General features: G+C 42.6%; 1 protein-coding gene across 8 annotated transcripts in view; it reads right to left on the bottom strand.

The window, feature by feature from the left end:
• LAMA3 (laminin subunit alpha 3) overlaps positions 1 to 16839 on the bottom strand; it is a 269791-nt gene that overhangs the window by 29282 nt on the left and 223670 nt on the right. For all 8 annotated transcript variants that reach the window (XM_027068651.2, XM_027068653.2, XM_053206292.1 and 5 more), the window contains 14 exons: positions 16252 to 16368; positions 15462 to 15616; positions 15038 to 15179; positions 13856 to 13958; positions 12181 to 12297; positions 11917 to 12096; positions 11257 to 11399; positions 9910 to 10080; positions 7885 to 8036; positions 7567 to 7729; positions 6768 to 6901; positions 5560 to 5704; positions 2386 to 2505; positions 1636 to 1769 (listed from right to left, as the gene is read on the bottom strand). In XM_027068651.2, the coding sequence (XP_026924452.2) occupies positions 1636 to 1769; positions 2386 to 2505; positions 5560 to 5704; positions 6768 to 6901; positions 7567 to 7729; positions 7885 to 8036; positions 9910 to 10080; positions 11257 to 11399; positions 11917 to 12096; positions 12181 to 12297; positions 13856 to 13958; positions 15038 to 15179; positions 15462 to 15616; positions 16252 to 16368 (1976 nt within the window). The remainder of the gene's footprint in view (positions 1 to 1635; positions 1770 to 2385; positions 2506 to 5559; positions 5705 to 6767; positions 6902 to 7566; positions 7730 to 7884; positions 8037 to 9909; positions 10081 to 11256; positions 11400 to 11916; positions 12097 to 12180; positions 12298 to 13855; positions 13959 to 15037; positions 15180 to 15461; positions 15617 to 16251; positions 16369 to 16839) is intronic.

The raw sequence follows: 16839 nt of genomic DNA, 5'->3' as shown, positions 1-16839 counted from the left end.
CAGGTCCCAGCCAGAGACAACCTTCTTGATGCCCCCAAGCGGATTAGATTCCCTCCGGGGGACTCACAGGACCCTGAGCTTCTCTGTGGTCTCCCATCTGCTACACTTGAGGTCCTGGCCAGTTCATCATTGCCTTGTCAGCAACAGCCACACTGCCTGATGTCACTAGACACTCAATGAGTACTTGTGTAATGAATGAATGGGAATCTCAGATGTGCACAGCAGTGCTGACTTCCTTAAGTTAATCTATTTTACCACATTTAATTGAATAAAATCAAAATTACTGATCATTCATAACAGCAATTCATGGTTGAACTGGTATTTAATGTTGATGATGCTAAATATGAACGGCTCCTCTTTGGCTCTCAATTCCTTCATCTATAAAATTCAGAGGTTGCATCCCATGCAAGGTCCTTTCTAGTTCAAAGAATCTAAGATATTCACTCCCAAACTCTATTAAGTGTAGAGCTTTCTCACCTGTATTTTCGTCTTTGAGGGTAACCTTAAGAACTTTAAAATGAATATTAGTTCCTCTTTACTATGGATGGACCAATGCCCACATGTATAAGGATTCCTGAAGAAAGACCACCTATACACAACACCTTAAAAACCACATCTAGTACTCCTTTCACCTGATTTATAAATTAGAAAAGGAGTTCAATATCCTCAGATCTCATGTAAGAATAATCATAATAAACACAGTTTCATGGGGGAGTGCTCTTAACTCAGTCATGAGTCTGTACTAACCTTCCAGGGAGTCCTTCCACACGTTACTGTCAGCTATTTAATGTTAATTTATTTCTGAGAGAGAGACACACACAGGAGCAGGAGAGGGGCAGAGAGAGAGGGAGACACAGAATCCAAAGCAGGCTCCAGGCTCCAAGCTGTGAGCACAGAGCCCTATGCAGGGCTCAGACCCTTGAACTGCAAGATCATGACCTGAGCTGAAATCAGACGCTTAACCAACTGAGCCACCCAGGCGCCCCTATTGTCAGCTATTTAAAAGCCTTTTTGGAGGATACACACAAGTTTAAATGTAAAAGTTATTTTTAAGCACATTCTGGAAGTCGTATTTTTTTTCTCATTCAGATGAAGCTTCACTTCCTCTCACATTAACTTAATTCATCCATGTGTTCATTATCCAAGAAGCAGTGATGTACCTATTCAGTCCTTGATAACACAAAAGGCCAAGTAATACAGACATGCTTGAAATTCTGGACATACTTCCTGAAGGCAGCAACCCCAACTTTTAGTGCCCAGCGCTGCTTGCCAGGCCATGGAACAGCCTGCGCTCTCCTGTGCTACCTTGAAGGGCCCCAGGGCCACAGCCTCCATTCTTATTGCAGCACTGTCAACACTAACCACATTCCCTATGGCTTCTCTCTTCCTAAGAAGGACCCTCGGGGGGGGGGGGGGGGTAACCCACGGTTCCCTCACTCTCCTTTCAACAGCCAGTCTCATTATCCAGTGTTCACAACCTGTTTTACTCTGTTGGCTAACACTGTTAACACTAAGAAGTTAAACTTTTTGTGTTTGTTGCTGGAATTTGAAAAGGTAAACTAATCATTAGCAATCATAACCACGAAGAGAGGTAACCTGCCTCTTTGTTTTTTGTTTTGTTTTACATCGTCTTACCTTTCCCTGATTGAAATTGGAATCCCTCCCAGATAGTATGTGCCGAAATCGAATATTTCACCTTCAATTCTGATTTTTTTAGAATTCACATTTATCCACATGAGTTTTTGGGCTTTCCCGATTTTGATCTGGATCTAAAATAAATGAGAGATGAGTCAGCATGCAATGGGCAATTAAAGCATCCTATTCACCGTGGTTCAGAGCTATTATGTTTTTATTTCCTTCAGATTCATTATATACATGGTAGGAAGATTCTGAGCCATAGAACTTTTGGATAAAAATATAATATTAAAACATTTTAGGGGCGCCTGGGTGGCTCAGTCGGTTGAGCGTCCAACTTCAGCTCAGGTCACGATCTCGTGGTCCGTGAGTTCGAGCCCCGCGTCGGGCTCTGGGCTGATGGCTCAGAGCCTGGAGCCTACTTCCGATTCTGTGTCTCCCTCTCTTTCTGCCCCTCCCCCGTTCATGCTCTGTCTCTGTCTGTCTCAAAAATAAATAAATGTTAAAAAAAAAATTTAAAACATTTTAATAGAAATGTTTGCATTTGAAAGTAATCATGTTTTATATATGCCATATATACATATATATATATATATTTCATGCCCAAATATTCCGATTTTGAGAGATGTGTCCCTCATCCTTTAATAACTGTTAAGTTAGTCTGGTAATAGAAAAATGTCCTGGCACTGACTTAATTCTAAAGGACTGAGGACATTTAACAATTCACGTGAACACGTTCAAAGGATGTACCGAATGGTCTTTTCCGTTGTTGACAGTGTGGGTAACTCCTTTTTCTTTTGGTGGCTCCGAATTCAGTTTGTAGCGCACCAGGAGATTGCCATCTTCTATATTTAGAGATATGAAGCGATCCTAGAGCATGGAAACAATGTAGATTACCAGAAGATTCCACCGAAGAATACCTAGAGGGCTGGGATTCAGGTTACTCTCAAGTTACAAACTGCTCTCAGCTTCAGCTGCCTCCTCAGTTAACAGGGACAATAGTGCTGTGATATCCCATTGCCAGGATGGATATGATGGTTAAATATTGTAAGCAGTGTTCAACATCATGCACGGTGGCTAGCACACAGGAAAGACACAATAAATGTATCCGTTATCATGATTTTGTTTCATACGATCCATAAGCAGCATGCATGAATGGAAAGTGAAAAGACACAGATCGTTAATATCATTTGAAAAGATGGCTGCTACCTTTTGGAGAGAGGCACGGTCCCAGACGTCTGCCGCCATCTGCTTGCTGACTTATTGCTATGTGTCCGCCTCATCCCCCTCGAGCGTCCCCTCCTTCCATTCGTATGTTGGGGGTCCCTGAGGGCCCTCAGAGGACCTCCTCTTCCCTCCCACCCTCTCTCTGCCTCAAAGTCATAGTCACTTCTGCAGCCCAATGCAGGTGTGTGCCCACGAAGCCCAGATGCTTCCCTCCAGCCAAGACTTGTCTTCCCAGGGCCAGATCTGCACATCTGGTTACCTTATTGTTACTGCACACGTGGCTTACTGATACCTCAAATTCTGAGTATCTCAAGCAGAGCTTGGGACCTACATGCCTCTATCATGCCTCCCAGCTGCCAAGCCTGACTGTCTGCCCTTCCTACCATTCTCTCCCCTCCTTTCACTCTCTCACCAGAAATCCCCTTGCTGAGCCAGCCACAAACCTACTAGGAGTCACTCTTAATCCTCTCTCTCTCTCTTCCAACCAAATCTTGTCGGTTCCACCATTTCTTAACTTTCCATTTCATGCCACCCAGTCTCAGCCACACTTCTCTCTTTTTTTTTTTTTTAATATTTTTTAAGCTTATTTATTTTCAGAGAGGGAAAGAGTGAGTGGGGAAGGGACAAAGAGAAAGGGAAAGAGAGAATCCCAAGCAGTCTCCACACTTAGTGCAGAGCCCAACACTGGGTTTGAACCCACCAAGTGAGATCACGACCTGAGTGGAAGTCAAGAGTCAGATGCTCAACCAACTGAGCCACCCAGGTGCCCCCACTCTGTCCCTTCTTGCCACTCTGCAGCCAGAGAGCTCTGTGGAAATGTCAGTGCGGGCATGTTTGATTATCCTCCTTTGCTCTCAGGATAGAGCCCTGACTCCCCAGCACATGTTGTGAGGCTCTGATCACCCCTTCAACTCTGTTTCTCCGTGTTCCCTCTGCTTCCCAGTGCTGCAGCCACAAGGGCCACTGTTCCATCCCCGAGTCTCCCTGCCCTTCCCACTTCCGAGTCTTCTTTGCGCTTCGTTCCCCACAGGGATCACCCTTCTGCTCTGTCCTCTTCAAATGCTGTCTTCTACTTTCCTCCGGGTCTCAGATTACCCATCCTTTGCTCAAGAAAGTCTTTTATACATCTTCATTCACCCCAAACCTTTCCTCTATACCACTCATGGTCATTGTGATGAATTAATGAACCAGTTACTGAGTATGGCTTTGTTAAATATTTGTCCTCCCCTCTAGAATATAAGGTCCTTGAGGGCAGCAACTGTGTCTGTCTTGGTTGTAACTGCAACCCCATCACTGCGTAAGGAACATACTTGAAACAGACCTTTCCTTAGAAAGATATGCTGGGGGGCACCTACGTGGCTTAGTCAGTTAAGTGTCTGACTCTCGAGTTTGGCTCAGGTCATGATCTTGCGGTTCATGGGTTTGAGCCCTGCTATTAGCATGGAGCCTACTTGGGATTCTCTTTCTTCCTCTCTCTCTGCCCCTCTCCACTCTCTCCCTCCCTCTCTCTCTCTCTCTCAAAAATAAATAAATGAACTTAAAAAAATGATATGCTGAGGAATTTCTGATATAAGGCTTGAAAGTTTATTCTTCCACAGTTCCCTAATGATCAGAAGGCCTCTTTTTGAAGTCTACTGACAGAGTCCTTACTTAAAAGGAACAACAGTCCTTATCTGAATCCTAAACCTTGTCCTAGGGAGCCAGTCAGGGTTCATCACACTCCAAATCAACAGAGTCACATCGACTCACTGAGTAATGAGCATAGCGGTGCTCAAAATCATTTTCTCTCATCTGGTTACTAATGGTATTCCATATATTTTCTTCTAATATGAATAGCATTTCTGGTTATCAGTCTCCAAGAACTTCAAAACATAGTGCCAAGAAGACCTTGTTTTAGAAAACAACCACCTGAAGATGCTGTGTGACTGCTCAGCTCCCTACACTCTATAGGCAGGTCAGGTCCTTCCCAAACCCTCAGAACTGGTTCAGCCTCGGAATCTCCCAGAGGGTCAAGACCAGCCCCAGACAAGGGGGTTGGATCAGGTCTGTGTCCCCACCCTGCAGGTAGAAGGAGCCAGTCACACCCCAAACTCCTTATCCATCCCACATTCAAAGACAGAGATCCCATGGGCTGATCCACAAGGCAGTAGTACTTCCAGGAGTGGGCAAGTCTGGGGCCATCCCCCAGCAGATGGCGCTGACCATGACTTGGAGAGTCACTTCGGATTTCTCCAAACTAGACTGAAGAATGGCCTCCAGAAACCACAGCTGCTTGAAAACAGGGAAGCTTCCACGTCTTGGGAAGCCAGGAAATCAGGCCAACAGAGACGTAATTCTGCACAGTCTGGCGAGAGCAGGACTAAGATGCAAACAGCAGGAAGTCAAACAGTCTGGCTCTCAGAGACCCTGGGAGGTCATCACATGATTTCAGGCAGAATAAGTTGATTATTAGGCAAACAGCAGTTTTCAAAGAATAAAACTGACAATGGCATGTTTCGGTGGCATGTTCTCAAGCTCCCGATTACCTGCATATACTCCCATAGCCAAAAAAAGCAGCGTTGGGCCGAGAGAAAAGATGTGGGTAACATCTGCACATTTTTTCAGATCTAGTTAGTTATTTATAATAACCCAGTTACCACGGAGTTGCTTAACTGAATGGAAATATTGGGTAGTGTTTGGATGTTTATCATAGAATACCTGATTTTCTGCAAAGAACAGCAAACCTCTATCCACGGTGGTTTGAATCGTTTGTCCAAAGGTCGGGAAGGGAGCATTTGGTTGAGTTGGAACTCGAGCATAGCCTGTACCTTCAAAATAATTTTTGTCTGACTCTTCCTTCCTCCTGTCAACATCAAAGATCACAGGTTAGAACACAGCAGCAAAGGACCACCACTCAAGAGGGTTTATTAATAGGAGATGCTGCCATCTAAAAACCAGAGCAAAGCCCATGCAACGTAGCTGTCATGATTTTGTTAAAGAGAAAACATCTTTAGAATGTTAAAATAGCCAGCTATTTGTCCTGGATGTGCTCTTATACGCTATGATAATCAAACCCTAGCTCAAAAAAGCTAACAGTTAAGGGGCACCTGGGTGGCTTAGTTGGTTACGCATCTGACTCTTGATTTTGGCTCAGGCCATGATCTCACAGTGGGTGAGAGTTCAAGCCCCGCATCGGGATCTGCGCTGACAGTACAGAGCCTGCTTGGGATTCTCTCTCCCTCCCTCTCTCTCTGCCCCACCCCTATGCATGCACACATGCTCTCTCCCTCTCTCTCAAAATGAACATAAATTTTAAAAATAAATAAATTTTTTTTAAAGCGATAATAGTTAAAGAGTCTCCTCTTAACTGTCTATTTAGGAACCATCTACTTAGGAAGATGTGGCCTAGCAGCTGAAGACTTTGAAACGTAAAAAATTATTAACTTGAAACATAATTTTATCCTGAGTAAATAAATAGTCTGTCCAAATCCTTTTAACTATAGGGAAGTCAGGAAGCTCAAGACATCAATTTTCAAAAAGGTCCAGCTGTCAGAGTACCTAGAAAGTCATGGTGCACTTCATGGACCAACATTTTTTTTTTTTTTTGCAACTTCAATATATAATTTTGTGCCTGAATCAGGTACCATCTATTACTAAATATTTTGTGGTAGGAGGCACCAAACATTTAAGAAGGGTTTCTTTTTTTCAAAATTGAGAAAACTCTATCGCTCCAATATTTTATACAAATGAGGAAACGTTGGGAGTGGATTAGCAGTGTGGCGTGCGATCATAATTTAAGATCTGTTGGCCTAAAGCTATCAGTGATATCAACAGCATCCTATTGGCTCATCCCTTTATTATACATAAAATAGTTGCAAGTTCCCCAAATCACAGTTACAGAGACACTAGTGCCTAGTTTTATTTACCTTCTACAAGGCTCTACTTCAGTTGTGTTGAGATTGAAAGTTTTTTTGAAGTTGTACAAGCTCAGAACATTTTCATTGAGGTCATCCAGTTCAATACAACCTTTGTACGGAGGGAACCTTAGTCTGGCGGGAAGCTGAAAAAAAAGGAAACCGAAAATCTAATTCAACCAAGGACAGTGGTCAGGTCGATCAAGACAAGTATGAATCCATCACTTTTAACTATCCCTGCAGCCTAGGGGCTAAGAATGTGGACCTTGGAGCCAGAGGCCCTGGCTTTGCTATTCACCAGATGCTTGACCTTGGGCAAGTTATTAAACCCCTCTGTCTGTTTCCTCATCCATGAAATGGGAATAGTAATGCCTTCTTAAATTAATCTACTTGGGGAGCCTGGGTGGCTCAGTCAGTTGGGCGTCCGACTTCAGCTTAGGTCATGATCTTGCAGTTAGTAGGTTTGAGCCCCACGTCAGGCTCTGTGCTGACAGCTCAGAGCCTGGAGCCTGCTTCAAATTCTGTGTCTCCTCCTCTGTCTACCCCTCCCGTGCTCATGCTCTGTCTCACTCTGTCTCTCAATAATAAATAAAACATTAAAAAAAATTTTTTTTTAATTAATCTATTTGCATCTTGATCACTGCACAGAGGAAGTGCTCAAGAACTGTTAGCATTTATCCCTGGATATGCTTTAAGAATATATAGTTAAGTTCATTTTATATACAATGGATAATTAAAATAGAGATGTGAGGTCATTACACCAAATTAAAATTTAAATATTTTCACTCAGTGAAATAACATTAACGCTTACTCTAAAGTCAGATGGGTAACCTCCAACATAAAATACAACATTTTCAGGGTCCAGGTTGAGGAGGGTGTTGCTGTTTCCACTCTCCATGTCATGGAATTGGGGTGTTTCAGGTTTACTGGATGTGGCTTTTTTGGTGTAATTTAGGCTTGCAAACTGATAAATTCTGTTTAAAAATAAACAAGATTATATTTAAAAATTACACAAAAATTGAAGAAGTCAAAGCCAAGATACTAAAAATGGGGTTCAGCGGTACATACAATGGGAGTTTGGTGAGTGTGGGTCAGATTAACAAAGAGCAGTGGTCAATGTGACTTATACCTCTGAAATTTCACCCGGTCCATAACCGCCTCCTGAGTTTCGCTCTCGGTCAAGCTCTGGTCCACTTGGAGTTCAGACTCCTGTTCTCCCAGGTTGTAGACACACGTGAGCTTGCCATCTACAACTGCCATGCCGATGTAGTCCCTGGAGGCCTGGAGACAGAAAGGCCACCTTAGTGTTACTTCACAGACACACTGTTTCTCTGAACTCCCCATCCCAGGAGAGTGTATGTCAAATATCTAATGGGTTTTACACAATAAGACTTGGGAAGACAGAATAAAAGAGGTACCTCCTTGTACAGAATGATACAGATAGAACATTTAATTAATAATGTCTGCACTGTCTTTGCTCCTGGTTTATTGCACTCATGTATTCACTCCCCCGTTGGCCAAATCTCCAAATATTTGCCAAGCACTTGCCATAAAGATAAACCAGATATGGACTCAGGTCTCCACTAGAGTTTAGTCTGATAAGGGAGATAAGCCATTTTTGTTCTCCCTGTACCATGCAATGATCTCTTAACACTTTGCTATGCCTCTGTTGTAACACCTAGAACCCTGTATTATCACGGTCAGCTACGTATGTATCTGTCTTCTCTGTTAGAATACAGCACCTTAGAGTACATATGAAGTTTTCAAATTGTGTTAAATATATACACAACATGAAATTTACATTCAAGAAACAATTTTTGTTTATCATAAATACAGGATGTGGCACCTTGTAGGTAGATGGTACAAATATTTTGAAGGAATAAAGTAATGTGTGTTTTGTTATAAAACAAAGGAGAAAGTCATGTCATAACAAAGCTACAAATAAAGTACCAACACTTCAAAGCATGAGAGAGTGATTAATAAGAGTGTCAGTTTTAGGAATCTTTAAATACCACATACACTAATGACAGCCAACTTTCTAACTGACTAGAATTTTCCAGAACAATGTTTCAGACATTTTTCCCCCATAGCCATTGTATGCTAACCCAGCCAGTGATTACCTTTTCCTCTGACACTTAAGTTGAAGAAATATATTTTAAGAGGAGGGACTAAAAGCTAAAATGAACTGTTCAAAATGCCTGTAGCAGTTGTGGTTTAAAGAATTCAGAATTAAAAAGAGATGGGCATTAATTAGGCAGGAGAGGCTTCATTTCACTCTGGTCCTCATCCACCCATGGTACCACCCCTGCAGACTTAAGGGTCTGCAGCTGGGCATTCTGACAAGGACAGGGTCACAGTTTTGTGAGGAAGAAGCACTGCTGATTTCCATGAGACCTTGATATTGCCGCCCCAGTTGTGTACGGAGGGGTGCTCATCTTTCACCCCTGGTGTGTACGTGCTCACATGTACACACACATGTACCACATGCTGAGCCCACTGGGCAAGGCCTCTCCATCAGATAAGGCCAGCAGGTAACAGTCTGCGATTGATGGAAGACCCCTTGCGGTGCCATCAGAGGTGGTAGAGTCTGCTGATGTGTTGGTGGGATTTCCTCCTGCTACGCCAATGGAAGCAGGAAGTTATGACACACTGGTGACAACACGCCTCAAAAACCATATTGTTTTGGGCCACAATTCAACCCACAAATAGCGGCATTCCCTAGGGTGATGGCGGCTCGATCATCCCAACAGCATTCCTGGGGAAGCCTGCTGCTATGTCATGAGGACACTTAGCAGCCCTACGGAAAGGACCTCGTGGCATGGAAGACGCCTCCTACCAACAACCATCACTAACTTACGAGGTGTGTGAGTCAGCCAAACTGGAAGCAAATCTCCAGCCACAGTCAAGCCTTCAGATACCTGCAGCCCCAGCCAACATCTCGACAGACACCTCATTAGAGAGACCCTGAATCAGAACCATCTGGGTTAAGCTACTTTGAACATTGTACCATAGAAACAGCATGAAATAATATTTACTGTTGTTTTTGACCACTAAGTTTGGTGGTCATGCAGCAAATACATAACCAACATTCAAAAAAAAAAATTCCCAAACCATATTGTTTTAAAAACAAGAGAAATGTCAAAGCAATACCTACATCTTTATTTCCAAGGTACATCACAAACATATTCTCAGTCCCCCCATTTTCTTTTGACTCAGGTCTTTGGAGAAACAAAGAAAGAGATGTGTATCCTTTCAAATCATCTAGGTCATCCGGCAGCCGGACTTCAACTCCAGATTTACCATTGAACCTCATGGGGACAGCAACCTACGAGGGAAAAGATGTAGAGCATTAACCATTCTCCTGTGAGGAAAGGGGGTGTGCTCGCAGTGGTAGCCTGTGCCTCTGACGCGAATCCTTTCAGCTCTACCTTTCCTAGTTGTTATGATAAAGAGCAAAGGAGTGTGCATGACTCCTAGACCTGGATTATAAACTCATGAAGCTGTTTTAGGGGCTGGGTAATAAAGCATCCATGTTCTTCCTGTTTATAGGCCAGGGGTCTATGAGAAGTGCATCTAATTCTCTGTGCCAGAAATGATAATCACTATTATTATCATAGTTGCAACTAGGAGGTTTTTGTGCAGATGAGCTAACGTGTGGAAACACTTAGCATGGTGCCTGGCGCATAGTAGATACATAATACTTCAAAAATATTTTTAAAATAAATTCTTTAAGGAATCATTCCCCATTAATATATTACATGTTATGGTTGCTTTTATTACAGTCCTTAAAAATGAATGCATCAGGGCTCTCTAAAAATAGTGAACTGAGAAACCAACCACAGTGCCTTTAGGGTGGTGATACTCTGACTTGGCTTCCCAACCCTCTGTCTGCAAATATCTCACAGGGGGTGGATGAAAAAAGCAAGATGTTTCATTAGTATTATTTTAGGCCAAAACAAATTCTGATAGAGAAGTGTCAGGAATTCAAGTAACTGTCAAGTTAAAATAAGAAAGGCTGATGAATTTGCATTCCAGTGAAGAAAATTTGTTATAATCCTGTGTTTAGAACAGTGCCCTTGCTGATAGGAACCATTCCTCCACCCTCAATAAAGGTGGATTCTATAACTTAAAAGTTATAACAAGAAAGTAGGTCCTGTGCAGCATCATATCAGCACACTCTGCTCACAGAACCCTACCTGAACTTGCAATAACACTTCACCAGCTGAGGCGTGGAGGAAAACTGTTCTTCCTGCCTGCATAAACTCAGTGGGGAGGAAACTGCTTCAGGTCCCTAACATACCAAATCATTTAGGGCATGAAGGTAATGTGCACTTCTGAAGGATGACAGGAGGAAGTGAACTTTCACATTCCAAACAACTAAAGAATTAGAGCAAGAAAGACAACCAGTTTCCGTGTAAACAAACACCTTCCCTTTCTTGATGAATGTGTTAACCTCTCAAAGAAGGAGGCTTAGTGCCTGGCAATGTGGGGACACACCTACCTTATTTGCAGCATCTCTGGCCTGCTGAATTAGCTCCCGGATACGGTCCACATTGTCAGAGATATTGCCCAGTGGCAACAGCTGTTGGTTGATACTTTCAATCTTGCTCAAAATGTCAGGCAGTTTGTTGGTTAATTTCTTCACTGTTGATGAGATTACAGAACAGAAATTTGTAATTGTGAGTTGAGAAAAGGTTAAATACAGATCTTCTCATTGACAGCATTTGTGAAGTGTTACGTTTGGGTCCCAAATATTGGACAGGATGACTCAGAGTCAGGTGATACCTTTCCTAAATACATCGTGGATTCTATCCTGCAGTCTAGATATCAAATCATCTTTCTTAACCACTACAGAAGAAGATAAATCTTTATTTTTTGAACCTTAATATCAATTGTAATTTAATACCTCATGATTAGGGGACCTATATCTCCACTCTAAAAAAGGGAAACTCAATACCAATGTCAATGGGTTAAAAAAAAAAATCCCACCTAGACTTGCTAATAGAATACCCATATTCTTTGAAAGTGTTATGTGAAGCAGTTTTCTAATATTTTAATTTCTAATTTCAGACTTTATCAAGGAAGAATTCACATAAACTGACCAAAGTGCATAACAATGGAGAAAATGGATAGTATGTCCTGTCTGAAGAATGCTTGATACCTGAGTTATCTGCATCAGTGAGAGCCTTGTTGAAGTCTTCTCTCTGTGTGCTCCCATAGGTATCCTTAATTCTCGCCACATCTGTCTCAATAGGGTTGAGCCCATCTAGAACCTCATCTGTGATGTCGTTGGCATTTCTGACCATGCTCTTTGCCCTACTGATCATATCACTGATGTCATCTAAAGCACACACAAAGAGGGAGGTGTAAGTATCTTGAATGCTCGACAAAAGAAGCCAAGTACGGTGGGTAGGGAGATACTGACCTCTCTGTATCCCACGAAGGTCATCTCGGATGGCAGTGATATTGGTATCAATCAATCCTTTCTGAACTGTCATAACTTTCAGAGTTTGCTGTAGGTTGTTGAGAGCCGGACTGATTTCTAAAATTAAATAAAGCATCATGAGGCAATTACCCTATGGATTTTGATCCTCCATTGGTATTGGTGGCCCCTGAAGTAGCCAGCATCTGCAGAGCATTGAGCAGACCTGAATCTCAGGGATGTTCACTATAGGTGCCTAGACCCACAGTTCCAGGGGCTTCCAGTTCCAGAGGCCAGTAGTATACCTGAGCCTGTGGCATCCAGCTGCTTGGAAATGCGTCATGAACACAGTGAGAGGCTTAGTCATTTAGGGGCAGTTTGACTTCCACTTTGGTCAGGGCAAACGTCTCTGCTTAGTGAAGGAAAGGGATGTGCATTGTCTGGCACTAGTCTGGGCTTAATATTATTCATACTTATTGAATGAATGAGTGAATGAATGAATGATGCCTCTTCAGAGTATAATAAAGTGCTGTTGAGACAGCCTCATCCAAGCACATGCACTCACAAAGTAGGCATTGTTTGTTTCTGTCCACTTCCAAACTGATATATTTAAGGGGATTCAGTGAAAGGGAGGGAGTTCACAGACATTCCTAGCTGATAACATTGCCACTTTGAGGTAATGGAAAATGACCAGTGAATGCTTTAAGGCCAAAGTGATGATACACAGTTTAAATTGTGATTCCAGGACCGATTTAAATAACAATGTAGACAAATGCCCTATGATCTCTCTTATATGTGGAATCTAAAAACACTCCCCAAATACAAGGAACCTATTAGGGGCTGCCCAAGCCCCTGGTTGGGGGGTGGGGGTGAAGGGGATCAAAAGGTAAAAAGAAGCATGCTGGTAGAAAACAAAAGAAAAAATATCAATGTAGTTAGCATCCTAACCCTACTTAAAACAATCCTCACCTCTTAGCTTATACTTTGTAAAGGGAACAGATGTCACACCAGGGAATTTTAATTCCTGCAATTTGCTAAGCAAATCATTCTATGTTAATACATATTTTTGTAGGTAATTTTTCATGTATTTAATTTTTAAACATGAAAAAAGATAAATATTACTGTCAGAAGGCATCTAGTCACTCAAAAATTCTGACATAGTTTCTTGGCCATGAATGAACACAAGAGACCAGAGAAAATCAAGAAACACCATTTTCAGAACACCAGAATTTGGTGAGATTGAGATGGTTTAATTGTTTTGTAAAAAATTAAATACATGGGAAATTTTCAAAGATAAAATGTATGATTCAAAAATTCTCATGCTTCATAGTAGTAGTAATTTTTGGTACTTTTACTTACTAGCATTTTAGGACTTAAGAAACGTTGAAGCTCTGGTGACCTGAAACTATTATCTGGGCCTTAAATGAGAGACCAGCTCTGGACATACCTCTATGCTGTGTGGGTTCCTAATGCCATGGGCACTGATTACCTTTGAGATTTATGTATATTCATGAGGTTCTAGTTAACTTGGTATATGTTAGAATATTGGGTGGAAACATCAAATCTATTAAATAGATCACGCATTTGCTTCCAGAATTTGCTGTTTCTCCTGGTCTTAACAGGACTTTTTCAAACCCTTGGCTATCCCAGCCTCCCCTTCCCCGCCAGGCTCCAATACCTTGCCGTAGCTTCTTCTGTGTTAGCTTGGCTTCCTTTAATAGTTTATCACTGTCAGAACTCAGGGTTTTTGCTTTTCTTGGAAGATCTTCCTTTATCACCGTCTGAAAGCAAAGCATTTACCAGCCTTAAGCATGTAGCATTCCTTAGGAAATGTGGAGTAAGATTTTTTCATCCTACTCTAAAAGCCCTTATCTTCAATCTTTAAAGGATGAGGTTCAAAGGTAAGGGGGAAGTTTAAAAGGACTGTTCCTGAAAAGATACAGTTAGGGCTGTACATAGATATGTGTGGCTTGGGGAGGTAGACACTTCCCTGGTGACATACTAACAAATCATGTGATACCTGTCTCATTCTCTCCCTGTTGTTTGTACAATACCCTCTTCAATAACTGAAGAAAGAGAAGAGTTGCTTTTAAGTTTTTAATATTTGGGAGATAAAAGTCTTTAACCTTCAAGAGGGCCTATCCTCTAATTCTTTGATATTTAATATTTTATGCTTTATTCTTAGATATGGGAATATTATATGGTACATGTAAGATCACACAGGACTCCAAGACATGCCCAGGTGTTAAGGCAAATGACAGGAAATAAATGGTTACCAAATCGTGTACAAAAATTTCCCTCTTCTTTGTGAAATGCCAATACTTAATCATGGTCTAAAATCATACCTAGAAAGAAGCAGGATACACTACTCATCTTGGCTCAACATTGGTAATCGGTGGAATTTCTATCTGGTTTCACAAATGGCTTTTAAAACTGCGCTATATCTATCAAAACAGTCATGTAAACACAAACGATCCACATCTAGAGCAAGTTCAAGTCTATTCTATATAATAAGTTCTAATTTAAACTAAGGCTTATTGGGGCGCCTGGGTGGCTCAGTCGGTTAAGCGGCCGACTTCGGCTCAGGTCATGATCTCGCGGTCCGTGAGTTTGAGCCCCGCGTCGGGCTCTGTGCTGACAGCTCAGAGCCTGGAGCCTGTTTTGGATTCTGTGTCTCCCTCTCTCTCTCTGACCCTCCCCCATTCATGCTCTGTCTCTCTCTGTCTCAAAAATGAATAAACGTTAAAAAAATTTTTTTAAACTAAGGCTTGTTTACATTCCTCAGTGCATATGAAAAGAAAGTAAGATAATGAGTCGTCTCCAGAGTGCATCCAAAAAAGGTGCCAGTGCGGGTGCCCACCTGGAGGGCAGACTCAGATGCGCTAGTGGCCTTGTCAGCCGCGTCCTCCGCTGCTCTGATGGCGTTGAGGATATTCTCGTAGGCGGTGGCAGCATCCACTGCACAGCGCACCAGCTCATCCCCACTGGCATTCCTCTTGATCCTGGAAGACAGTGTGGGTGAAGGGCTCCAACAGCCTCCACTGCCTGCGGCTGAAGGCCCCTTCACCTCCCCCTCCCAGCCTCCTTGATTAGCCTCCTCATCTGGCAAATGGAGACCTGCGCTGGCAAGGGTCTATCTGGGAATCACACCCCCAGCGCAGCTTGGGTTCGGACCCGGGCCCTGGGTCCCGCCCCCCAGCCCTATTCTGGAGCCCCAGCTCAGTCAGGGAGGCTTTCACACTAGGTCCAGCAGCTCCTGCGGTTAGACCTGGGGGGTCACTCACTCCTCCAGCTGCTTTGCCAGCTTCTGTAAAGACTGTGCGTGCGTTTCTGCCTCCACCACCAGGGAGGCTTTACTGGCGGACTGAGAAAGTTCTCTCACTTTGTCACTTAGCTCACGTCTTGCTTCATTTAAAGTGGCAGCTAGTTTTTCATATTCCTATTTTTTTCAAGTAAACAGAGACAGTGTCACTTTAAGCAAAGAATGTATACACCATTTTCTCAAACTCTGTCATAAACTTCATGTTCCCAGGATGCATTATTTCAGTAGTGGCACTGATAATATTTTTGCAAGTTTTACCACCATTTAGACAATTTTCTTAGGGTGGGTACCCCTTCTGATAAATTTTATAAAAGCACACTGTCATCATTAGCATAAAGTTGTACTAAACCGAAATTTTTTTTTTCTACTCTAGAAATAGCGATAACAAAAGATATTTGCAAAATGCCCATTGGGCTGCTAATGTGGTCAACCTATTATGAGTCCTAAATAAGTTCTGCTAATAAATGCATGCTTGATATTATAAAAACAGCATTCCAATTTTTTTTTGTTATCACAAAAGCAACATCTGCTCACTGTGGGCTAATTAAGTAATACAAATAGACATACAGAGGACACATCATTCACACCCCCCACGCCCCAAGGGTAGCACCACGGTAATGAACATCTTGGTTTATTTCCTTCCATCTAAAAGACATGTATTGCAGAAAAAAAAAAATGTTAACCCAGTTCATAGTTTCCTCATATAGAATCTGAATGTTTTTCAGTGTTCAGAGAACAAGTTTTGCCTCTACCTCCTGGCTTTTCTCCATCAGCTGCAGCAGCGTGTTGGTCTGCAGTAAGGAAGAGTCTGCCGTGGTTAGGTACTTGGTGAAATCACTCTGTAGGGAATTCATTTCTTTAACTTGTCTCTGGCGAGAAGAAGAAGAAGAACCTGTTTGAACTACATGGTATACGACCAGGAAGCACAGGCATATCTACTGCACAACAGCACAGAAATCGTTTCGGAGTCATAATGTTTTCTTGAAACCGAAAGATCATCGAGGCAATTAGAAAGTGCGGGGAAATCAGTTCACTTTGCCGCGTAGGTGTGTTGTCATGGTTTCCTCAAACTACATGCCAACGAAACAACAGTTCGCACCGTTGCAGAAGCTTTCTAAACTGGGGGCAACTGGGCCAGTGAGGCGGAAAGGCAAGTAAGCTCTGGTTTGTGAGGCAGCATGAGGGATTTTCCTGAACGAAGCAGCACCCATCATCGCAACGCCCCACATGCCAGGCCCTGTGAGGTTGGAGAGGCGCTTCAATGAGAGGATACATGGGATCTGAGAAGGCCAAGCTAGGAGCTGCCAAAGCTCACACACCCATAAAATCGGATCACGCAC

The sequence above is a fragment of the Acinonyx jubatus genome, chromosome D3 (genome assembly GCF_027475565.1).
Source record: "Acinonyx jubatus isolate Ajub_Pintada_27869175 chromosome D3, VMU_Ajub_asm_v1.0, whole genome shotgun sequence".
In the NCBI taxonomy this organism is placed as follows: Eukaryota; Metazoa; Chordata; class Mammalia; order Carnivora; family Felidae; genus Acinonyx; species Acinonyx jubatus.
The sequence above is the reverse complement of the archived record's forward strand: the minus strand, read 5'-3'. Positions and strand labels throughout refer to the sequence as shown.